Below are 26802 nucleotides of genomic sequence, written 5' to 3'. Positions count from 1 at the left end.
ACCAAACCCAATTGAGCACCTGTGGCGCATCCTCAAGTGGAAGGTGGAGGAGTTCAAGGTGTCTAACATCCACCAGCTCCGTGATGTCATCATGGAGGAGTGGAAGAGGATTCCAGTAGCAACCTGTGCAGCTCTGGTGAATTCCATGCCCAGGAGGGTTAAGGCAGTGATAATAATGGTGGTCACACAAAATATTGACACTTTGGGCACAATTTGGACATGTTCACTGTGGGGTGTACTCACTTATGTTGCCAGCCATTTAGACATTAATGGCTGTGTGTTGAGTTATTTTCAGAAGACAGTAAATCTACACTGCTATACAAGCTGTACACTGACTACTCTAAGTTATATCCAAGTTTCATGTCTATAGTGTCGTCCCATGAAAAGATATAATAAAATATTTGCAGAAATGTGAGAGGTGTACTCACTTTTGTGATACACTGTATATATATATATATATATTCCACTTGCAAAACTGCAACAACTAGTGTCCTTACTACCCAAACCATTAAAAAGTAATATTTATGTGTTTATATATACACATACTGTACATCTCACAAATAATTCGTCCTTTGTCGCCCTCTGTTGTCGCTAAGAAGAATATTTGTGCCGTGATGTAGTCCAGCTATAAATTTTCAAAGGGCCAAGCAATATGAATTTAATAAAAGACCAATTTCTAATTAAAGTATTTATTTATTTATTTCATGTTTTACACACTTTGGTTACATAGTTCATGATAGAAACTTGACAAGATCAGTTCACAAGTTTAATATCAAATACAGTCATGCACAATTTTGTGTCTCCAATTCACCTATCTGCACGTCTTTGGACTGTAGAAGGAAACCGGATCACCCGGAGGAAACCCACACAGACACGGGTAGAACATGCAACTCCATACAGAAAGGACCACGACCGCCCCAACTGGGGATCGAACCCAGGACCTTCTTGCTGTGAGGCAACAGTGCTAGACACCATGCCACCCAAATTACAGTAAAATTGACCAATTATATCGTATCTCTAAATGGGTGGGTAAGGTAACATAAATAGAATTAGCTACAATTATGTACATTATAAATAGTAGGCATTCTAAGTTTTAATGACAGTCTCTTGGGGTAAAAGGCTGAGGTTTAAAAGTACTGACACACACTACCTACATACATACATACATACAGTATATTAATACACAGTGTACAAATTACATTGAGGTATTGAATAAACTATTGTTGTTTTTCTCAAAAAAATAAAGTAGTGTCTTACGCTAATTTAAGTTTTGTCAAAATATTGTACTTATAAGGTAGGCACACAACATAAATGCCGCCACAATCTCATAGTTTCTAGTATAAGAAGCTGTCAGACACACCTCAGTGCTCCTGCATAGAAAACAGCTGCTGTTGTGGGACCAAGAAGCAAACAAACGTTGTAATCTTTTCCCCATTGCACCTTTAAATATCCACCCAAACACACATTTTTATACAACAGTTGTGAGGTTATAAATGTATTGGTTTCATAGTTATATACCACCAAAATATGTTACCTTTGGGTTGGTTGCAGCATAACTATTTATTTATTTTACACCAACGATGTAATATATGCTTCCCTTCTGTGTATTTAATTAAACATTTACATGCATTTAATTAACTTACTAAATTATGGGTGGGTAGCACTGTCACCTCACAGCAAGAAGGTCCTGGGTTCAATCCCAAGGTGGGGCGGTCAGGGTCCTTTCTGTGTGGAGTTTGCATGTTCTCCTCGTGTCTGCGTGGGTTTCCTTCGGGCGCGCCGGTTTCCTCAGGTACAAAGACATGCAAGTGAGGTGAATTGGAGATGCAAAACTGTCCATGACTGTGTTTGACATTAAACTTGTGAACTGATGAATCTTGTGTAACTATCTGTTCTGTCATGAATGTAACCAGAGTGTAAAACATGACGTTAAAATCCTAATAAATAAATACACTCTTTTTTTGACATAGGTTTTATTGATTTTGCAAATAACAAAAGACATGAATTACACACAGTAATCGAAGAACAACTGTAAAATACAGAACAGATATTACATAAATAAAGTAAGTAAAATAATAATAATAAATAAAAATAAATAAAAAATAAATTAAGATACAGCGCCTTTTACATACCACTATACAATAAGCACAACATCCAAAATCGTAAACTAACTGATGTATTTAACCCCAGCCCACCCCAAATCGATTATCAAATCATTATGATCCCCATGTCTGCTTCTCCCCTCACCAAAAATCCTGAGACCCCACAAAAGAGCTTAATTACAAAAGGGAAAAAACATTAAGAATTAACCATACATACATAGATATTCACATTTCCCAATACCCGACAAGAACAACAACAACAAAAAAGGTTCAGTGCAAGGACAATTCAATTTCACTGTGTCTGCAAGGGATGACACCACTCAAAAACATATCCACCCTTAAAGATAATCTTCCTTAAGCTATGAGGTAAATAAGTCAGTAACGGGGACCATACACTTTTTTTTCTAAATATGGAAAGCAGATGTGGTTTGGAGTAAAAGGCCCTGACCGTGGTCCTGAAATCACTAACTTTATTTTCTTTTCAATTCAGCTCATAATTTTGTGATTTTTATGTCCCAAACACGACGTGCTATTTTTTTTTTTCATTTCACATCTATTTTACATCCATACAGCTTTTCAATATTTAATTAAGAATAGAAAAAAAACCCTTTATTTTTTTTTCTAGGATGCTATCCACCGTTCATGATCAGTGAATAATCCCATGCTTTGCTGTTCACACCAGTTTTTGGAGAGCTATGCTTTTTGTCAGCCTGAATTTATCCACGCCAATGGCTTTACGTTGACGGATGACGCTTGTAGCTACTTATAGGCACGGGTGCCGCTCTCGTGTGCGCGCACAGCATCTGGAGGCGAAGGCAAGGCGCGCCTCCGGAGAGCCATGATTGGACGACGGGCGGTGAGAGGCGGCGCGCGCACCGCGAGCCCCATTCTCAAACGAGTGCTGCGCGCGTTCTTGTGCTGAGGATGCGCGCGCCCGAGGGGCTGCGGTCCCATTGACTGTTCCGTCTCCCTGACAGCGGCGGCATCGGCGGCACCGGCTCGCAGAAAGCGGCGCACGGATTAAACCTGAGCGTCAGCCCGGGCAGAGGGGAGCTGGCTGTACTTCCAGCTGGAGGATAAACACAGAGATTCCCTCACCGCGGAGGAAGAGATATGGACTACCGATAACTGGAACAGCAGAGGGAAGACGGAGGGGAGAGGCAGGAAGGCGGTCGGTCGGTCGTTCAGCACTGGGGTACAGGGGGTGCTGGGACACCGAGAGAGGAAAACGAGTCGTTATAAGAAGAGACGCGCAAACGGCGGCCGCTCCGCCACCATGAAAGCTCCGCAACGCCTGCGAGAAGCGCCGCTGAGCCCGCGGACCATGTCGTGATTAGCGGGGGTTTCGCAGCTTTCGCAACAGAAACACGAGTCCGCCCAGGAACGGCAAAAACATGTCGGCCTCGGTGGGGCCCCGCGGCGGCCCTCACCCACCCACTGCGCCGCCGTCGATGCCCGAGCTGCCGGACCTCAGCCACCTCACAGAAGAGGAGAGGAACATAATCATGGCTGTGATGGTTCGGCAACGGGAGGAGGAGGCCAAGGAGCAGGCCATGCTCAAGTAAGGATAAGCTCGGTTCTTTTTTGAACAGCTGTTGCAGGAGGAACTTAGTGCTGCCGTGGGTTTAGTGCCTAGATTGAGTCCTGTGTGTTTATCAGGTTGCCATCCTGATAAAACACATGCACCTGCTCTGCTCTGCTGCGCCGTGTGTGTGTGTGTGTGTGTGGGTGGGTGGGTGGACGCGCAAGCGCGCAAGCGTGTGTGTGTGTGTGTGTACGCTCATTTTGGGTGCTTTACCTATAGACATAGTGTTATGAAGCTCATGGTGCTTACATGATCTTAGTAGACTGAACACTTTTGTAAAGCACAATACAACCAAACAAGACTCTGGTGCATCTTTAGCATCATCCCACATAGAATGGAATGTAAAGCAATAGAGTAGAATAGAATAGAATAGAATAGAATAGAATAGAATAGAATAGAATAGAATAGAATAGAATAGAATAGAATAGAATAGAATAGAATAGAATAGAATAGAATAGAATAGAATAGAATAGAATAGAATAGAGTCTTCATTGTCACTATACACAGGTACAATTAAATAAAAATAAAAAATCATTGTACCTGTGTATAGTGGCAGTAAAGATTCTATTCTATTCTATTCTATTCTATTCTATTCTATTCTATTCTATTCTATTCTGTGGGATGACGCTAAAGATGCACCAGAGTCTTGTTTGGTGTTTTTTATGCCATGAAGCACCATGAGCTTCATAACATAACAAGAAATCTGTAGTCCATAGTCAGATATGGAGCCATTCAGTCTAAAGCGTATGATAGCAGTATTATACAGGCTGGGTAGATTAATCTACCCGGAAGTGCCATGTGAAAGGATGAAATGGCACCTGGTTCAGTTGCAGTTACAGGTGCATTCAGGTTCAGTCTATTGTCAATCGCTTTTAAGTAATATTACCGCACCGAGCTCACAACAATCTCAATTATCTGTTAGTAAACTTATTGAACAGACTATTTCTGACATATATGTCCAGATGTTTTTGATCCCTGGATTTACACATGCTGGGTTATACACAGTGCAACATTAAACAGCTGGAATGTTACGCACAGTTCATTTACCGGTTATGAATAAAGACAGTCGCCAGGCAGGCGGGGATATACATTTGGAAGGGTTCTCTATTTTTATTAATAGGTCTTCATCACATCTGGACGTGTAACCGGTATCAAATAATAGTATCCACTTGCTTTGTCACGACTAAAATCCCCGTGCCTCGTCATCGTGACGGTCAGACTGGTTTTTAACCCATTCAGTGAATGGTTACTCTTATAGTCTACAGTTGTACTTGAAATCCAGAGACAGATTTCCTGTGTGAATGAAAAGCCATAAGATATAAGATTTTTACAGTGAAAGTAAAATCAGGAGCAGTACTGAAATAAATAGGAAAGGTGTAGTGCCCCATGCCAGCAAGTTAAGACACTATGTGCTGTCCAAATAGCAAATATATACTATTTTAAGAATAAACAAAGGTCATGATGTCTTTTTAGTTATTAATATGCTGTGTATAATCCCATTGCTCTAAATAATTTATGTACAGTGTATTGTAATACATCTATTTCAGTTTAACTTAGTTAACTAAGTATTATTTTAATGCACTTTACATTATTTTGACAGACACTTAAGTATGCCTCCATTTATATTTTATGTATTTCAGAGAGCTTGGCTAATCAACCATTCATACTGCAATACCACATAGTGCATACAGAGTGCATACTGTACTTCTTTTACAGTATGTGTGCATGCAGGGCTTGATCAAACCAGCTAAATGTACTGCGAGCTCTGAGCAGCAAAGTTCCAACACAGTCTGTGACACTAACTGAGCAAACTAAGCTATTAAAAGTATAAATCATTCCTCACTCATTTACTCTAACCACTTAATACCGGTCAGGGTTACAGTGGGTCCAGTGCCAGGGTGTAAACTGAAATGGGTGCCAGTGTATGGCTGTGTTACTTACACATACTGGCACTTCAGCTAATCCACCTTCTGCATGCACCTTGTTCCACATTGTTTTAAGTTCTACAATTTATGGTCAGAAAACGGTTCGTTTTCTTTTTATTTGTTAATTTTTAAGTAATCAGCTCCACAGTAGTGCACCAAAAAGTATAACTTTAAATGTTGTTCTCAGTGTAACAGATGGCCACCAAATGTCTCTGTCAGAACAAACACTTTGAAGGATTACAATAAAACTAGCACTGCCCTAGTCCCATTTTTCTCCCTTTTTTATATCAGGCTCTTAATATTGATTGATGAAAGTATGTTTTGATACCGGACAGGTTTACATTATCAAATTAACCTGCAGGGATGGAAATAGAATCCATCTGTAAATATACAGTTAAGATAAAAAAAAAAAGCCACTAACAAAAAAAAGGACTATTGCCAATAAATAAGCAGACAAATTATTAAAAACAAAATATCAAATGACATACACGAAAGCATTCCCTCAGAAATGTCGGAAATGACTGGGAACCACTTGAACCTGCTAGCAAAACTCAAGCAGAACCTTTACCACACCAATTTGCACTCCCCTGTGCATACCAGTCGATTTATGGGAATATCAGAAAAGTGGACTAGACCGAATGGGCCGGCCCCACAGCCTCAGAGAAATGCAAGTGTGCCAAAGAAGGGGATAGTAAATAAGACATGATATACATGGAAGTTAACTTAACGTTTTTAAGGCACAAGTGATTGTCAGTCAGGAGAAATTGATAGATCACATGCAACCAAGCCTCTGTGCCCCATCTGCCGGCCAAACTAGGCAGCGCAGAGGAACACAAGGCACAGTTGATTGTCAGCTAAGAAAAGTTGACAAATCAACATGATGCTGTGCCTCCGTGCCCCAACTGCTGAACAAACTAGGCTGCGCAAAGAGACATGACTCCTAACGTCCGGGCTCCATCAGTTTGATAATATCACTGTTTGAGCAGTAACAAAAAGAACAAAATGAGCAGAAAGAACTAATAAATAAAGACGAAGGTTACTGGTTCAAGCCCCACTGTCAGGTAGACAGTGTTGGACCTTGAGCATTGCTCTTCGTCCTCAGTTGCTTGGATTGTATTCTGTTTCAATTCTAATCCACGTTGGATAAAAGCATCCTGTAAATGCCATAAATCGAGGAGAAGAACAAACTTTTATGAACTCTGGTTCCACGGTACCTCTGCACTATCTTCAGTTGAATTGATGAGATTTAATTAAACCTGTCAGACTTATTAGTAGACCTGTAAACATTTTAAAACATCTAAGTACATTAATTTTTAATGTATTTTATATAGGCATTGGTACACTATTGTAAATGAAAGCACAATAAGATAAGTAAACATTGTTGACAGTCAGCTGCTTCTGTACAGTATCATGAACATTATATTTGACTCTATATTTGTCTCTGGTTTTTTAACTTAAAGTGTGCCTTTAGTTTGTATTTTTGTGAGATGCACTTTCCATAACCATACATGTTAAGGGGAACAAGCTCTATATTGTGAAACAGATAATTAATAAATAATACATTAAGTGCCATTAATTGGTTATGGGCTTTACAATTAATTATATACTACAACATGTACTATACCAGATGGTGCTACTTTTAAGACGAATACAGTTCTTAGTGATAGCACGAGCTCACTGAAATAGTTCTGATGTAAAAACAGGGAACGGGAGGGGGGTGTAACAGTAGAAGTCTATTTTTGGACATCTTCAGGTTTGGCGTTGTTGAATCTTTCGTTTATTTCATAAGAATACAAGGACTGAGAGGTGTTCCATTTATGAACGCTGCTCATGTTCATTAAAGAACAAACAATAACCCAGTTTAGAGGCCTGACTCAGGAATTCAAGAATGAATCCTTGGCTACAGATTTAAGGCTTTTTTTTATCAAAAAGTTTTGAAAGACACTTGTATTTTATAACACTTATTTTACCTTGAAGGTGCACAGCGGTGCTATCAACTGGTCAGGCATCTATATTTAGACATATTTGGCTATAAAGTGTTATATTAAAGTGTAAAATGCTGTTGTAGAAGAGCCTGATACTTGATCATATATCAGGATAAATCCGAAAACCCAACGTATGGTTAACAGACAAAGTATACTGATTTCAGAACCAGATTATGGAGTGCAGGGTTCATTATTCAGTATTCATTAATTATTTTATACACTAATGTTTTGTGAAGGAAAGACACAGGGAGAACTACTGATGTGCAAGGCCTTAGCAGCAGTTAGGCTATAACAACATGTATTTATTTAAGCTTCAGAAAAAATTAGATCAGGACAATCTTCACTGATGCTTGTGTGTGTATTCTTTCAGAGGTATAACATTTAAATAGGGGCAGTTTTAGCCTAGTGGTTAAGGTACTGGACCTAGTAATCCAAAGGTCGCTGGTTCAAGCCCCACCACCACCAGGTTGCCATTGTTGGGCCCTTGAGCAAGGCCCTTAACCCTCAATTGCTCAGATAATATACTGTCACAGTACAGTAAGTCACTTTGGTTAAAAACGTCTCTGAAATGTAAATGTAAATATTGCTCAGAATGCTTTACTCTCACTTAGATTTTTTTTGTCACCGTCTAAACAAAATGTCCTATTTTACAGAGAGGAGAAGCCCATACAAGCAAAAACAGTGAATCTGGTTGGGAACAAAAAGCCCCCACAGCAGAATGACATCAGGTAAGTAAAATGTTCATTCAGCCGTAGTTATTGGTTATAAATGATGCTTCCAGTTCGGAGGTGTTTGATGGAGTTGAAAATGTGGTCTGGTTTGTCACTTACAAAGAGCTGTGATCTTTCCTTTTATTGTCTTTGATTTTTTTCCTCTGAGTTTATTTACTCTGTAAATAAACAATAAATATATTTCAGTTGATTTGTACTGTAAGAAGTTGCTTAGTTCTGGACATAGTCTTGCTAAGTGCTTTAAATGTGGTTTGGGTTTAGTAATTTAAAACAGTCTCTGGAAAATAATCTGGGCTAGCATGAACCATACATGATAGATTTATACATACATAAAAAAGTGTACACCATGATCAGAGAAAATATTTGTTTTTATATGAATGACGGGTAACATTCAGGTGTGTGGTTCCTTTCTTTCATGCCTCATAATGGCATTTATGCTACATCTTGGTTTTAAATGGTTAAAAGGTGTTGATAAGGTGTTCATGGTGGTTCTAAACTGCTTTGAAATAGCTGTCTGTGGGCTAAATCACAGGTATACACTAATCAGCCAAAACATTAACACCCATTCTCTCAAAATGTGCTTAAAAATACCTGTTTTGTAACAATTGTGCATCATTTTCAGGGATATTAAATGTTGGGCTGATGGTAGATACTCATAGTAGACGTGTTGAATGCAGCATATATGATCAGGCATAAAGACCTGAGCGACTTTGATAAGGGCCAAATCATCATTAAAGCATGGGGTGCTCACAGACAGTAGTGGTGGTGGTGAGTACCAACTGCCAGTGTCCAGCTAGGGACAAGCCAGGTAGTTGGGCTGCCGAGATTCATTAATGGCGAAGGACAGGAAGCATGGTGTCTGGTATGGATCACCAGAAGAGCTAGTGTGGCTGAAACTGCAGATGAATTAACTACTGGTGATATTGTAAATGTGTCGCAACACATTTTGTTTGGTTATTAGGAGACGTAGGCCCATGCTAGCTCCTGTAAACTATAAATAACAGCTAAAATAAACATGCACAAACAATGATCTGGAGTGGCTACTGGGATCTGGTTTGTATTGTTTCCTGTTCCTGTGCTTGGGGAGTTTGGGATGCTCTCCAGATGCATGGATCAGCATTCTGTAGAGTGCCCATTGTCACCTGATGACTCTGGACCCACAGCAACCATGACCAGGATGAAGCAATTAGAAAAATGAAATGAATGAACATTAAAGTGTATGAGCTTTGAGTTAAACAGTGCTGATCTGTGTAGCGAAGTGTGAGTGCAAAACTGTTGGCTGTGCCAGCTCTGCTTTTATGATGTTTCATCATGGCATATAAATTTTGAGTGGAATGCAACCATAGGCCATTAAAATGATTATGATGCTAATGAGGGAGCTACTGCTTCAATAATGAAAGTGAAAGTAATAACTCTTTTTGTATCAGGGAGAGCTATGAGTGCACATACATGCTTTATGTCATGGTGTTTAGCCACATCCTGCCCAGTTTATGTTATCTTCTACTAAGATGTGGACATTTAACATGAAAACAAGCAATCACAATGAGCAATAAGTAATTGGAGTTGCCACTTTGGGGCCTTTAAACAGCTTGTATGTAAACTGCTTGTATTGTATTTGGTCACAATTGCTTTGAATAGACGTTTCTGCTGAATACTCTTAATATAAATGTAAATACAGACATAAAGGTTCCTGTATTTGTATCTGTGCATTTGATGCTCAGGAGAGTAATATTTATGCCACGTTAAAATATTTATGTGCCCAACTTTGCCCTTGTTTTGAATGAACAGCTAAAGACATGAAATATCTCGCTCTTTGTGTTGTCTTCCTTCTGTAAGTGCTACAGGAAATCCTAACTGGTGACTTGTGGTTTAGGATTAGAGGCCAAATTGCTTTTACCAGACGTTCCGGATGTGGTCAGCTGTAATGCCATGAAAATGTTTATAAACAGACACGTTAATACATTAAAAACTGTAAAGAAATGCTTTTTAACACAACGGGAGTCCATCTGTGTGCTGACCCGGGATGGGTTAGCACTATTTTCAGGGTGTATGTCTGCATTGTTCCCAGGGTCTCTGGGTACTGCACTATGCACTATGATTGCAAGGGAGTTGAGGTATGTGACTTGTGATAAGAAGGTCACTGGTTCAAGCTCCACCAACACCAAGATTTCAGTGTTGGGAGTTTGAGCAAGGCACTTAATGCATTGTATTTACTTACACTTGTAAGTTGCTTTCTACAAAAGGCGTCTTCTAAATGCCACAAGTGTAAATATCTGGAATACTGTATCAATTTCCAAATGATCACAAATGATCATGATTGTGTAAAAGTTGTTGTTAAAAGCTTCAATTTCAGTTTAGGTTTTTCCACAAAACTTGTTTCACCTCAGTATTCATCCACTGTCCCAACAGCTTCATTCAGATCTTCATTATAAGTAATGTTTAAGGAAAGCTTTAGACACACCAGCTTTTAGGAAATTGCATTCATCAATCAATGAATTGTTTGTGTTTCTGTGCATGCCCTGGAAGCAAACTTTTAGGACATTAGAAGACCATTTAAAGAAGCTTCTTATTCATTCATGTTTATTCATTTTCCATTAAGACAGCTTTTAGCCATAGTGGACTATGTCATGACATTTGTACTATTCTAGACCTTTCTTTGACCTGACAGACATCTCAGAGCTTAAAAAAGCTTTAAAATGATTTTTTAAAATTCAGATTAGGGTCCTAGAAGCCAGTCAAAAACATGCATTTAAAATGCTATCACAAAGCACCACACACTCACCAATTTACTTACTTTACCAGACTGTGTGGTTTTAAGAAGATCCCTTTAACATCATAGTACAAAAACGGCACAGTGACTCAGTGGGTCGCCTCACGGCAAAAAGGTCCTGGGTTTGATCCCCGGGTGGGGCGGTCCGGGTCCTTTCTGTGTGGAGTTTGCATGTTCTCCCCGTGTCTGCGTGGGTTTCCTCCAGGAGCTCCGGTTTCCTCCCACAGTTCAAAAACATGCAAGTGAGGTGAATTGGAGATACAAAAATTGCCCATGACTGCGTTTGACGTTAAAACTTGTTAACTGATGAACCTTGTGTAACGAGTAACTACCGTTTCTGTCAAGAATGTAATCAAAAGGTAAAACAAAATTTTTACCAAATAAAAAATCCTGATAATCAAACAAACAAATATAGCTCAAAGCTGTTTAAACTACCTATTTGTCAGATTTTGCTTTGCATTCATAAAAGTTATATTTAGATTTTCATATAATTTACATTAAAGCAACTACAACAAATCATTTTTATTTTTTAACTTCGCACAATTTAGTAACACCAAACAAACAGGATGCCAATTCATCGTAGGGCATTAACTCTCAATATCTGTATGTAGATGCCCGACTGGCCAATAGAACCGCTGGGAATCTGAAACCTGTATCCCAGTAGTAGTGGACTATGGTAATTTACTGCTCAGCCACGCTAGTTCTCCGCAGTTATTACATATGCATTTAAAAGTTTACATGGCAAAACAATTGTTTGGTAGCTCCTATAAAAAGGGAGGTAAATACACCAGACTTGTATCTGTCTACCCACTAGAACTAATTAATTTATTGGTTGTTAAACTTAGAGGCATGGAGGTGACTCCCAATCTAGTCTTTCCCCCTTAGAAATAGCAAACTGAGTCTGTGCAATGCCCAACCAATGTGTATTAGCTTACCACCCAAGCGCCTCTTATGACTGGGTCCTGTACTTCATGAACTGGGTCTTTGACCATCTATTGAATAAAACATTGTAAAAAGTTTTAGAAAATCTGGTAAAATCTCAGTCTGTGTGGGGCAAAGGCAGAAACCACCGTTAAATGTGCATGACTTTCAAGTCCTTGGTCAGCATTTCATGTCATTTGGGAGTCCATGTGTAACGAGGCTGATTGTTCCTCGCTATTGAATTGTAAGCTAAAGCCATGCACATGAAAGCATATACTATGGATGCAACATCACAAAGCATGTGTTATAATCTCATTAAATACAGTTCTCAATGACCATACCATTTTTGTCACAGGTGTATTTTGATCCTCAATGAGTCAGGTCCTTCCTTCCAAAGATCAGGCCAAAGAGCTCAGCTCATTATAATCCTCATCTTAGATCTTCTCTCTTCTTCTGCTTTTAGGCTCTGCTTCACCAAGCAACACTGACACAAATCCTCTAAAAAGGGAGGAATACATGAATAGGGAATAGCCAAAACAACAAGCAAATCATGCAGTTGGGGCTTTCAATGACTTCACAGTCCATACATTAGCACCCAGTGGAGGATGATCCTCAGGAAACCATTTGTTCCCACACACCAGCAGAGGCTACAGCACTGAATGTGAGTGAGCTCATGGGTTGGCATTCACTAAAGTCAGACTCCTAATGCTCCAGCTGCACAGTCTCGCTCTCTGATGAGCGGCATTACACATTGCCTGTTAGTATGGAGGCTGGAGTGGGCTTCGGCCTGATGGCTCATGCTGGCACATCTATAAGCTTTTAACTAGTGTGGATAAGTCAGCTTACACTGGCATTTCCTAATTCTTTCTTAGTGATTATATTACATGGTCTATGTTTACAGCATATAGACCAACAAAACCAGATTCACAGTGAATTGGGAGAACTTGGATCCTACATCGTTTATGGTAAAGCAAGCTTGACATTGTCATGGACCCAGAGGTTATCATGCTACAAAATCCCTTCCTTAAAGCTTGGCTGAAGTCTGATGCTGATTACATAGACAAACAAAAACGTATCTTTTCTCAGCATTACAGATTTTGAATCCAGGTTTGAATCTCAGTGGTGCTATCAGCTGGCCAGGAATCTACACCGATCAGCCACAACATTAAAACCACCTTCTTGTTTCTACACACACTGTCCATTTTATCAGCTCCACTTACCATATAGAAGCACTTTGTAGTTCTACAATTACTGACTGTAGTCCATCTGTTTCTCTGCATGCTTTCATAGCCCCCTTTCATGCTGTTCTTCAATGGTCAGGACCCCCACAGGACCACACAAGGTATTATTTGGGTGGTGGATCATTTTCAGCACTGCAGTGACACTGACATGGTGGTGGTGTGTTAGTGTGTGTTGTGCTGGTATGAGTGGATAAGACACAGCAGCGCTGATGGAGTTTTTAAACACTTCACTGTCCCTGCTGGACTGAGAATAGTCCACCAACCAAAAATATATCCAGCCTACAGCGCCCCGTGGGCACCGTCCTGTGACCACTGATGAAGGTCTAGAAGACGACCAACTCAAACAGCAGCAATAGATGAGCGATCGTCTCTGACTTTACATCTTCAAGGTGGACCAACTCGGTAGGAATGTCTAATATTGTGGACAGTGAGTGGACACGGTACTTACAAACTCCAGCAGCGCTGCTGTGTCTAATCCACTCATACCAGCACAACACACACTAACACACCACCACCATGTCATTGTCACTACAGTGCTGAGAATCTTCCACCACCTAAATAACATCTGCTCTGTGGTGGTCCTGTGGGGGTCCTGACCATTGAAGAACAGGGTAAAAGCAGGCTAAAAAGATAAGTAGAGAAATAGATGGACTACAGTCAGTAATTGTAGAACTACAAAGTGCCTCTATGGTAAGTGGAGCTGATAAAATTGACAGAGAGTGTAGAAACAAGGAGGTGGTTTTAATGTTATGGCTGATCAGTGTATACAGACATGATTGGCTATGTGTCGGGATTGAGTGGCTAAAGCCCTGCGATGGATTGCCGCCCTGTCCAGGGTATTACTGCCTTTCTTACAGTATTTCCCTGTGAGATCCTGTCAATATATAAACAGTTGATATAAATATTATGAAATAAAAAAATAAAAGAAAATTTATATTGCAGGTAGTATTCACATAAATTAGAGCAAGTGTCCACAGTATTGTGGTGTTGCTTTAAATAAAGAGACTGGTCATAAAGCTTACTGGCTATATAATAATGTCTCTATAATAATGTGCAGAGCAGTAGTATGTAATGAATAAGACCTACTGCCTGGTGAGACATATTTTGTGAAGTCTTATAAGTGCAGAGATGCTGAGTAGCACAAACTGTACTGGGTAACACTACACTTCACTAATGCAGCCAGACCAAGTACCAGCAGCTTTCTCTTTCTGGGAGTTTATTTCCCAAAATGCTTTAGTGCAGAGTCAACATAAAACATCCATAAAGCAGTTTCAATGTAACAACAAAGAAACAAAGCAAATGGAATACTTGTGCTCAGTCAGCTCCAATAAAGGACTACATGCTACCATGAAGGTGCAACTTATTCCTGTCATTTCTTCTTTTAACGAGAGCCTTCAAGCAGCAGCTACAAGAGCTTTACAAGTACATTAGCATGACAGTTGAAGACCGATTCAAAAAGTCTCCTTCAAAGTAGTGTAGCCAGACGTAACTGGTTTTTTTTTTCTGTGACTAAATAATCGGATCTGGAAATGTGCCGGGTCTTAAATGTAAACACTGCAACTTAGATTATTAATTTAATGTTGTAGAGAGTTCTATCATGACATTGGCGTGGTCTGTTTATTCATTCATCATTCATTCACTGTCTGTTTCACCACCGCTTGATTGACTATTCAGGGTCACTGTGGGTCCAATTCAACCAGACTGCATGTGTTTGGACTGTGGGAGGAAATCGGAGCTCTTGGAGGAGACCCACACATACACGGGGAGAACATGTCGCTTGATCATTAGGAGGGGTGTCCACATTTCTTGTTCACAATGACAGGAATTTGGCACAAAGTAATGATCACAAGAAAGATTCTGAAGTTGACAGTGATTTCCAAGCTTGAATAAACAGCACTTTGTCTAAACTACAGGACGGTAAAATTACAGAGGTTATAGAGGATCCAGAGACTAAGCGTTTTTAATCCTGAGCCACACAGTACAGTAAAGGAGTATTAGAGCCAGCATCTGTTACTGTGTCGCTGGACAGTGTTTACACACACCGGCCGGCAGGATTTCCCTGTGGTGTGAGGCAGGGTCACGCAAGACTCTGCTCAGATTTAGAATGTCGCACCACCCTGGGCCCTTCTGCCACTTCGTAGAGCCCTCCTGTCACTCTGCTGGTGCTGAACAGCATATGCAGGGGGTGGAAAGGCCTGGCACACAGAGACAGAATTATCATGTGCTTCTTACTAACCCTGTATAGATTATTAGGTTGGGTTTAGATATACAGTATACAGGTCCTTCTCAAAAAATTAGCATATTGTGATAAAGTTCATTATTTTCCATAATGTAATGATAAAAATTAAACTTTCATTTATTTTACATTCATTGCACACCAACTGAAATATTTCAGGTCTTTTATTGTTTTAATACTGATGATTTTGGCATACAGCTCATGAAAACCCAAAATTCCTATCTCAAAAAATTAGCATATCATGAAAAGGTTCTCTAAACGAGCTATTAACCTAATCATCTGAATCAACGAATTAACTCTAAACACCTGCAAAAGATGCCTGAGGCTTTTAAAAACTCCCAGCCTGGTTCATTACTCAAAACTGCAATCATGGGTAAGACTGCCGACCTGACTGCTGTCCAGAAGGCCATCATTGACACCCTCAAGCAAGAGGGTAAGACACAGAAAGAAATTTCTGAACGAATAGGCTGTTCCCAGAGTGCTGTATCAAGGCACCTCAGTGGGAAGTCTGTGGGAAGGAAAAAGTGTGGCAGAAAACGCTGCACAACGAGAAGAGGTGACCGGACCCTGAGGAAGATTGTGGAGAAGGGCCGATTCCAGACCTTGGGGGACCTGCGGAAGCAGTGGACTGAGTCTGGAGTAGAAACATCCAGAGCCACCGTGCACAGGCGTGTGCAGGAAATGGGCTACAGGTGCCGCATTCCCCAGGTCAAGCCACTTTTGAACCAGAAACAGCGGCAGAAGCGCCTGACCTGGGCTACAGAGAAGCAGCACTGGACTGTTGCTCAGTGGTCCAAAGTACTGTTTTCGGAAATCAAGGTGCCAAAGTCTGGAGGAAGACTGGGGAGAAGGAAATGCCAAAATGCCTGAAGTCCAGTGTCAAGTACCCACAGTCAGTGATGGTCTGGGGTGCCATGTCAGCTACTGGTGTTGGTCCACTGTGTTTTATCAAGGGCAGGGTCAATGCAGCTAGCTATCAGGAGATTTTGGAGCACTTCATGCTTCCATCTGCTGAAAAGCTTTATGGAGATGAAGATTTCATTTTTCAGCACGACCTGGCACCTGCTCACAGTGCCAAAACCACTGGTGAATGGTTTACTGACCATGGTATTACTGTGCTCAATTGGCCTGCCAACTCTCCTGACCTGAACCCCATAGAGAATCTGTGGGATATTGTGAAGAGAAAGTTGAGAGACACAAGACCCAACACTCTGGATGAGCTTAAGGCCGCTATCGAAGCATCCTGGGCCTCCATAACACCTCAGCAGTGCCACAGGCTGATTGCCTCCATGCCACGCCGCATTGAAGCAGTCATTTCTGCAAAAGGATTCCCGACCAAGTATTGAGTGCATAACTGAACATAATTATTTGAAGGTTGACTTTTTTTTGTATTAAAAACACTTCTTTTATTGGTCGGATGAAATATGCTAATTTTTTGAGATAGGAATTTTGGGTTTTCATGAGCTGTATGCCAAAATCATCAGTATTAAAACAATAAAAGACCTGAAATATTTCAGTTGGTGTGCAATGAATCTAAAATATATGAAAGTTTAATTTTTATCATTACATTATGGAAAATAATGAACTTTATCACAATATGCTAATTTTTTGAGAAGGACCTGTAGATGAGAAAATGCGTACGTGACCCACAGTTATTACATTGAAATCAAAATTAATTAATGCAGATGCAATGAATTAACCTGCATATTTAAGTACACCTGCTAATAAAACACATGGCAAAGAATCTTAAGTGTGTATGTCAGTGGTTTTTCGAGCATGATCAATGTAAGCTTTGAAGTTACTCACTCACTTTCTTAACCACTTATCCAATCAGGGTCACGTGGGTGCTGGAGCCTATCCCAGCTTTTTCAATGGGCACAAGGCACACAGTAACACCCTGGACGAGGCACCAGTTCATCGCAGGGCAGACACACACACACACACACACACACACATGCAAACTCCACACAGAAAGGACCCGGACCACCCCGACTGGGGATCGAACCCAGGACCTTCTTGCTGTGAGACGGCTTTGAAGTGCTTTGAAGTGCTTGAAGCGCTTTGATCACTTCAGAATGGACTAGATTTTTGTATTTTCTTTAAGCCCTGGTCTATCCTGTCACTCGTTGCTTTGCCATCTTTTGTATCTGTCTTCCAGTATGCTAATATTTCCAGCAGTATGACATGATTGCCCAGGTAGCAGTAGCAGGCTTGTAATGTAGAGCTGTGGTACAGTCAGTGCTGTTTAATGTTTAAACTGAGTAGATCAGGAAGAAGTGGGACAAGCACATGTGGGCTGAATAGACATGTTACATTATGCAAGCACAGTCATGCTAAATATTCGACACATGTTAGTGCTCTGTAAGTTTCATGCTTTTAATTAGCAAAGCCTTTAGTCAGACAGTCAGTCAGTGAAGTGTGGTACCAGCACCTGCTGCTTTACACACTCCCCCTCTCTCTCCACTGGTGTGTGTATCAATGTATGTGTGTGAGTTTCAGGTTGTTCGGTAAGTAGTTTTCTCTCCACATCTTATTTTATTCCTCTGACTGGTGTCACATTTCTTGTTGTGAGCTGGACCTTACGCCACCCTTGGGCTTTGAATATCATTATTAATCTTAAACTTAATCAGTAAAACCTTTGAATGGTCTCACCAATACAATAATGTTTAGAAAATTTTTATTTGCATTTCTTAGTTTCTTGGGCAACAAACTATTTTTACTAGTGCACATAGTGACAAGTTGACATTTAGGTTAGAAAGTAGGGCTGGCTCGATACCACTTTTTTATGTCCGATACCGATACTGCAAATTGAGTATCTGCCGATACCGATACCAATCCGATACGTCATTTCTCCTCTCAAACAACTAAGCAGTAATAATACGTCTCAATGCACCATGGTTAAACTAGCTATCTAAATAACAACGCTCAGACTGTGAAACAAATATTCTAAAGGAATAAATAAAGAACCTACAACATCACACTTATTCTAAACTGCTGTTAGTATTTTAACTTTTACACACAGAACATTTAGCAGCATTTTTGGTTTCACTTACGTTCGAGCTGTTGTTCACGTGACACATCTCGCTTTACAGCATGTCGTCCAAAGTGTCTACAATTGGAAGATGTGGATGTCAATCGAACACGATGGACCAATTGGAACTGACGCAGAGTTTGGTTGAGATTTTCCGTTAAAGTTCTGTCACGTTTTTAGATTATTAAAAACCAAAGCGCACTTATTAAAAAACCCTGCTGGATTTTGGAGAGGACATCTGTGGCTAAATGGTCAACTGTGTAGTTTGTTTTATTTCATAACACTAATGGATTAATTGTTGAGGATGTGAGATATCTCCAAGCCGGGACAAGATAGATTTTCTTTATCTCAGGTGAGCGATTTATCATTTATAAAGTGATTTTTATTGTGTTTAAACAGTGTTATTAGATGTGGCAGTAGTAGATGATTTTTAAAAATGCTAAAAGTTTAAGTATATCACTGTGTTTTAATTTCTGAATGGCTGTTGCAGATGAGTTGTAGATCAGTGGCACATGTTAATGATGTCATTAAGTTACGGCAGTTGTCGAGTGAGCTGGCAATAAACGGCACTCTGTTGGAGCGTATCTTTGTGTGTTATTTGCTTTACACACAAACAATGGCCTTATTTACATGAAGTGTTATTTACATTAAGCAACAGTATCAAATTGGATTACACATTTTTTTCCTTTTGATATCCGATCCAGTGATTTGGGCCAATATCGGACCGATACCGATACAGAGGATCGTATCGGTGCCAGCCCTATTAGAAAGGCTATTTTAAATACAGCTTATTTTTATCCAAATATTTAGATTTAAAGTAAGCTCAACCAAATGGTTAATCTGACCATTAAAGGAATAAGCAACTATGATTTTATAATGTAAACTTTTTTTGCATACACCTAATACACAATACATATACCCATACATCCTAGCATTTTTGTGTACTTGGGTTTGATATCCAACCCTGGAAAGGTTGGGACATTTTGTAAAATTGTTCAATTGTTAAATGTTTGTTCACAACAAATATGGAACTAAATGGTTTCCACCAGATCTCTGCATGTATCAAAGGATTCTCCACTGTTACCAGTTGGCAGATTGCATTCCTTTCTGCGTAGGAGGTCCAGGTTTAGTATTTTAACACATATATCATTTGATCCATAAAGCTGTGTGGTAGCCCTTGCTCTGATGTTCAGACTGGGTAACACAATCAGTTCTATTTTTTGGCATTTAGTAACTTTTTTCTTCTTTGCTGAAGCTGTATGTCCGTGTTTGTCATGTACTGCCTTGACTTTTGAGTTCCCTCTAAAGCAGTTTTTTTATTTTTTTTCCAAATGACCCATTTTGTCCATGATTTTTACCATGACTCAAGCAACAGTGAATCAAAACGACACACGAAACGAAATATACCTAATTATTAAAAATGGTGGCAATCTGGTCCCACTGTGGTTTACAAGATGTGACGTAAAGCTTCCACAAGGTGTGTTGGTGTAGTTTTTTTTGTGTTTATGTGTCTTTTTAAGTTTAAGTTTATTTAATTATTATTATTTTCTCTGCAACCCATTTTTTGGCTTGTGACCCACCCAAGGGTGACTCAAGGTTTGAAGAACCCTGCTTTTAAGCATTGAACGCTTTTCCAGTTTTGTTTTTGTTTTATTTATAGCTTTTGCAGTTTGGGCACCTTTTATTTGGCCTAAAGTGTTAAATATTGAGCTAATAATTGTCAAAGCTCTTTCAAGGCATGCTGTTAATGAACAATTATGCCAATATACCCACCTGTGTAGCTGTGTTTATAATTGAAATTAATGATTGACTGCTTTAAATTGCCGTTAGGTATTAGTGCCTTTTTGTGTGATATGTGATGCCCTGTAATTAATTGGCACCCTGCACTACTGTTTTTGGGTGGCACCAGACCTACCGCGAATCCTGACCCGGCTATATCCATTACTAAAAATAAATGAATGAATATTTATTATTTATCACGTTCACTACTTGCTTGTGCAATTTTCACACTTAAATACTGTGATATCAGGAAATTGTGGACAAGATGGCTAGAAAATGTCACCCCTAGGTGACAGACATGAGGGCATTTCCATTTCACAACCCTCCTATAGCCTGTACTGACCGAACACTGAAGAGCTGAATTAAGCAAGAACTAATGTGTTAGAGAGATGGAGGAGTCTCAAGTCTATCACGTCTATTTATGGATGTTTTGTACTGTGCACAGTATTAAGTGGGATAAACACACATTTACAGCATGTCCAAACTGCTTTGCTTCAGCCTGCTCTGAGATCGATGTGCATCCAGGTCCTTTATTTTACTTTGATGTGTTTCGCTTGTTCCCTCGAGTCCTCTCTATCTCCGGGAATATCCTTCACTAGGGTGACAGATTTTGTCAGATGAGTAGAGATTTACAGGAGTCAGAGCTGCTCTTGTATTGATGGGTGTCCACTCTTAACCTCACATAACTCTTACACTGCGCTGTACTCGAACTGTAACCCACTCGCCTGAAAGAAACGACCACACAAAAGAAATGACAGAGAAAGACAAACCCAGATATAACCTAAGACCAACGTTTGTTCATTCATTCATTCATTGTATGTTTTACCACTGCTTTATTCTGGTCAGGGTTGCGGTGGGTCTGATTCATTAGACAAAAGCCAGTAAACACTCCGGACAGGTTGCCAGTTCATCACAGGGCACACACACTCACACACACCTGGGACATTTTCTAGAAGCTCCAATCAGCCTGCATGGTTTTGGACTTTTGGGAGGAAACCAGAGCATCTGGGGAAAACCCACATGGACACAGGGAGAACATGCACACTCCACACAGAAAGGGGAATCAAACCAAGGCCCTTCTTCTATGAGGGGACAGTGTTCTGGGGATTTCTTTGGCGTCGTTTTTTGGTTGTCATACTTTTGTTTGTGACTCCCTACTAGTTGAGTCTTTCTTATAGCACAGATCTGATTAGAATTATACTTGGTATAAGCTACAGAGTTGACACATGTTCCCTAGGTTAATTTAGCACATCAGCAGTGTGTATTTTTATATAAAGTACACTCATTTACAGTGGCAGCAGTATAGCATGCACATACAGTATGTACACAGAGTAATGCAGCAAGCATAATCCTCTCCAAACACGCTAGAGACAACAGCTTACATTCTGTAAAACACATAAAACAAGATGCTGCATCTTTGTAAATGGTCACTTATTCAATAAAGGTCATAGGTTAGCTAATCAGACTTGAATAAGAGTGGTAACTGCCTACCATGGCATTGATTAACTGAAGAGAAAGCACTGCCATCCTTTTACCCAGAGAACAAGGCCAGCTGGCTGCCTTTAAAATGACATTTTCACTGTAAAGAGTCTCTGTAGAACAGAAGTGGGTATTTCCATGTCACAAAAAGGCATTTTCACACCACAGTTTCTAAGTTGTGTTAATTAGGCTCCATAAAATCTTTCTTTTCTAAAATGTTCTCCCTTCATCTCAGAATTTAGTCATTTCCAGTTCCCAACTGGTAATCGACTGGCGCTTGTGAAACCCACGATCTAAATAAGGAGAGCCAGATCACTACACGTCCCCTTCCGACTTGTGTCCAATCTGTGGCGCTTCTTATCACCTGCAAGTGTTGCATACGGAGAGCCATGCTATGCTCTATGTGCCCAGATCCAAAACATGGTCTTCAATTCTTCAAAATAGGACCAGCTGTGTTTGTGAGGATCATATGAGATGATATGAGAAATCATATCAGTGGCTACTCAAGAGTTTGAACACTATCCAGCGATATGATGGACAGTTAGACCACTCTGCTACACAAGTGCCCTGTCTTAGCCCTTCTGTAATATGTTGCATCTATAGTTATAATAATTTGGTTGAGGGTAGGGGTAGTGCTATGGTTATCTACTATTTTTATGGTGTATAAATTCCCAATTCCATTCGGCAGAGACTCCAGACCCTATTTTATGACAATTCCAGTCTTAACTAGTCATTGATTTTAATGTAGAATAATCAAATCCAATCAAAAACATCCACTTAATTCAGTAAATGACAAGTTAATATGTACCTGGTTAAACATGCATGTGTCAGGATATTAAAATACACTCCCACGGCTGTATAACGTGATTGTTTAATGGGCAACTGGGCAACACACAGGGTTGCCAGGGCTTTTCTTTGTGACCAACCTTTTTTTTTTTTTTTTTAGTCCATTGCTGCTGGTCATAAATTGCTGTATTTTTAGCGTGATTTTTGATAGTCTATGCTCTTGTGAATCCCTTTCCATTTGTGTCTGCACCTCAACCAGTCCTAGGGATCGAAATTGAAGTGGCAGCTAGGAAAAACCTCATCGTACCTTTTATCCCTCAGGCACAGCTAACTGTGTCTGTAGAATGACCGGCAGGAAATGCCCCGTAGAACTGCTGAGATTCTGACTCGAAAATTTGAGCACTTAACAGAAATAATGAGATTTAGTGAGTATTCTAAAGAATAAAGATATTTGATGTGACCAATAAAAAGCTCCTATGAGGAATTGGGTCACACTTTGGTTTCAAACACTAGAACAGTAAATCCGTTTTCTACTCTCCTTGTATAAGAAGCAGGAGACTCTGGAGAAGTCTGGAGACTCTGACTGCCCCGAGTGCATTTCTCTCTATCTGTATTCTTCTCTCTCTGCTCTGTTGACTAGAGCATGTTCTTCTGGGAAGGCTTGGGTGACAACCATGCACTGGTTGGAGAAAATGGGAAGCCCGGTGTGCATAAGGGCTGTATCCATGGTGTCTGCAGTGTGGAAAAGCTCCCAAAGCCCATGTCTGTGTGCTATGTTTTCTTATTCCCTATGGCCTTTGTCTTTTTTTTGGCATGATGCCTTTGTTTTTCGCCTCAGCATCATTAGATTCTTTCTTCGGAGGTCAATTATCACTCCAGAGCCTCGGGGAAGGCATGGCACTTGTGGTGAAAATACATTCTGGACTTTACTGTAATGTACATGGGGATGTTGAAAAGTGCAGCTTTTATGTTTCCGTTCACTTTGTCATACAGAATGAAAGGCAGCAATTTAAAATGAGGGCTGAATTTTCCTTTTTTTAATACAAACACCTCCTACAACGCCTCTCTCTTCCAGAATATTTTTAGAGCGCACTGAATGTGTTTAGTCCTCTCTGGTCTGAAATCCCACCCCTGCAGATTTCTGAGGATACGCACTTCCATCAGAGCCATATTAACAGGACTTAGAGCTGATCTCTCTTATATTATATCTTTTAGAGCCAGGTAATGTCCAGTACTGACTGGATACACATGTCCTCATAGTAACCCTGTAACCAACTCTGCAAACCTCTAATAGGTCAGTGCATCAATGAGTCCAGCTTTAAACAATGATCCTGTGAACATCTGGATTTTTTTTGCTATATCTAGTGGTAAAGTCCTGATGCTTTTTTTTATTATAATATTAATACTAAAACTTCCACTAGTAGCCTCAAGGATTTCTGCATAAGAACCAAACTGACTTCTCTGCTATCATTCATTCATTGTTTTTTCACTCTCTTACTCACTGTCTTAACCGCTTATCCAATTAGGGTCACGAGGGGTGCTGGAACCTATCTCAGCTTTTCAATGGGCGCAAGGCACACAGTAACACCCTGGACGGGGCGCCAGTCCATCGCAGGGCAGACAAACATACACACACATACACACCCATTCACCTATAGGGCAATTCAGTGTCTCCAATTAACCTGACTGCATGTTTTTGGACTGTAGGAGGAAACCAGAGCTCCCGTAGGAAACCCACGCAGACATGTGGAGAACATGCAAACTCCACACAGAAAGGACCCGGACCTCCCCGCCTGGGGATCGAACCCAGGACCTTCTTGCTGTGAGGCAACAGTGCTACCCATTTAGCCACCGTGCCGCCCATGTCAAACACAGTCATGGACAATTTTGTATCTCCATTTCACCTCACTTGCATGTCTTTGGACTGTGGGAGGAAAACGGAGCTCCCGGAGGAAACCCACACATACATGGGGAGAACATGCAAACTCTAAAAGGACCTGGACTGCTCCTTTTGGGAATCAAACCCAGGACCTTCTTGCTGTGAGGTGACAGTGCTACCCATCAAGCCTCCTCTGAGTATGTGGTGCCTGATGAATTGACACAGATTTTAGCTGACCATGATTAGGATAAAAGACATTTCTCATATTAAACTGTAATGCCCTACCCCAAAGAATAGTATGCAAATAATTAAATTACCCTCCCCACCCAAAAAAGCAAGATTAGGTGTTGTAGTCTATAATAAACACAGAAAGACATGAAGGGCAACCATTGTCTGTGCAGTGTAAAATTATTTTGCTCTTTCTCTACACAGTCTGCCTATGCATTTTAGGCACCATGTATGTTGGCTTGCACCTGTTTCCTCTGTGGATTAACCATATGGCGTGCTGTGAGGTGCACTGTACGATCGTGTACGGTTATAACACCATGCTGGAACGTAGAATGCGCTTTACACTGAGTGTCAGGATTAAGCCTCTTGGTTGGAACCACTGATGGTTTCTGATGGTTGAGGTGTGTAAATGCATTGCCAGCCATATGGACAGCATTGTCTGGGGAGGCCGGTACCCGCTTACTGTAGCTTTGCTGCTGCCACCACTGCTCACACAATTCATCTGTCTTTTTTTTTCCACCCCTCTTTCTCTTCTTGTTTTTCCCCTTTCTTCATTCCACCACCCTTCCTCACTTTGGTCGATTTGTAAAAGCAGATTCATGAGTAAAAGAAAGGCACAGTTATGCATATTCCCCTAATGAATGCATCATGACTCTTGTGCTGGCAGGTGTAAAGACAGGCAGGTTTATTAAGCTGAATGTTTTCATTGGGTTTCTTAAATGAAGATGTGGCCGGTTACTGATGTGTCACTGCTGCTGTTTAAAGGAAAGAGTAATTAGTTGTGCTATTGAGTTTAGTGTCCGCTTCTGTAAATGCTAGACTCATATCATTCTTATTCTACAGACCTTGTTCCACTGTTTTCTGTTTACAATTTGTAGTTTCTTTCTCTTAAACACTCTCTGATTGATCACTATAATGTACAATACTGAACATATACTAGTACCACATCTTTATCTTTCAAAAAATATAATTTAATATTATATAAAATACATAAAACATTTTTAACTTATAGTGTACCAGAAAGTTTGTGTTCTTAAACAGCTGTCTATTACTGGATTAAATATTTACTTAGAAGCACTTCTGTAGGTTGTTCTGTATAAGGACGTCTGCTAAATCCTAGTTAGAGTTTATTAGGAATTTCTTTTTATTATGTTTGTTACTATGGGTGCCTTTAATTTTGTAGCTGTTCACAAACTACTTTATAGCAATTGTGTAGCCTGGCAGAGGGGTGCCGGCAGGGGAGCAATCGGTTCCTTTAACCATGGTCTCTCATCTTTTCCCTATTTCTTTTCTATGGAGCTGCAGATTTTACACCGATCAGCCATAACATTAAAACCACCTGCTTGTTTCTACACTCACTGTCTATTTTATCAGCTCCACTTACCATATAAAAGCACTTTGTAGATCTACAATTGCTGACTGTAGTCCATCTATTTCTCTGCATGCTTTGTTACCCCCCTTTCATGATGTTCTTTAGTGGTCAGGACCACCACAGGACCACCACGAAGCAGGTATTATTTGGGTCGTGGGTCATTCTTAGCACTGACATGGTGGTGGTGTGTTAGTGTGTGTTGTGCTGGTATGAGTTTTTAAACACCTCACTGTCACTGCTGGAGTGACAATATCCATGCAACCAAAAATATCCAGCCAACAGCGCCCCGTGGGCAGTGTCCTGTGACCACTAATGAAGGTCTAGAAGATGACCAACTCAAACAGCAGCAATAGATGAGCAATTGTCTTTGACTTTACATCTACAAGGTGGACCAACTAGGTAGGCGTGTCTAATAGAGTGGACAGTGAGTGGACATGTTATTTAAAACCTCCAGCAGGACTGCTGTCTGATCTACTCATACCAGCACAACACACACTAACACACGACCACAATGTCATTGTCACTGCAGTGCTGAGAATGATACACCACCTAAATAATGCCTGCTCTGTGGTGGTCCTGGGACAGTTCTGACCATTGAAGAACAGGGTAAAGTCAGGTTAAAAATGTATGCAGAGAAATAGATGGACTACAGTCAGTAATTGTAGAACTACAAAGTGATTCTATATGGTAAGTGGAGCTGATAAAATGGACAGTGAGTGTAGAAACAAGGAGGTGGTTTTAATGTTATGGCT

General features: G+C 40.3%; 1 protein-coding gene across 1 annotated transcript in view; it reads left to right on the top strand.

Moving 5' to 3' along the window:
- Positions 1-3075: 3075 nt before the first annotated feature.
- The window catches only part of LOC134314833 (regulating synaptic membrane exocytosis protein 1-like), a 92795-nt gene continuing 69068 nt past the window's right edge, over positions 3076-26802 (top strand). The window contains exons 1-2 of the mRNA XM_062995592.1: positions 3076-3663; positions 8251-8325. Of these exons, the coding sequence (XP_062851662.1) occupies positions 3497-3663; positions 8251-8325 (242 nt within the window). The 5' untranslated portion in view covers positions 3076-3496. The remainder of the gene's footprint in view (positions 3664-8250; positions 8326-26802) is intronic.

Source organism: Trichomycterus rosablanca, chromosome 5 (genome assembly GCF_030014385.1).
Source record: "Trichomycterus rosablanca isolate fTriRos1 chromosome 5, fTriRos1.hap1, whole genome shotgun sequence".
Taxonomy (NCBI): Eukaryota; Metazoa; Chordata; class Actinopteri; order Siluriformes; family Trichomycteridae; genus Trichomycterus; species Trichomycterus rosablanca.
Note: the sequence above shows the minus strand (reverse complement) of the source record. Positions and strands in the feature narration are given on the sequence as shown.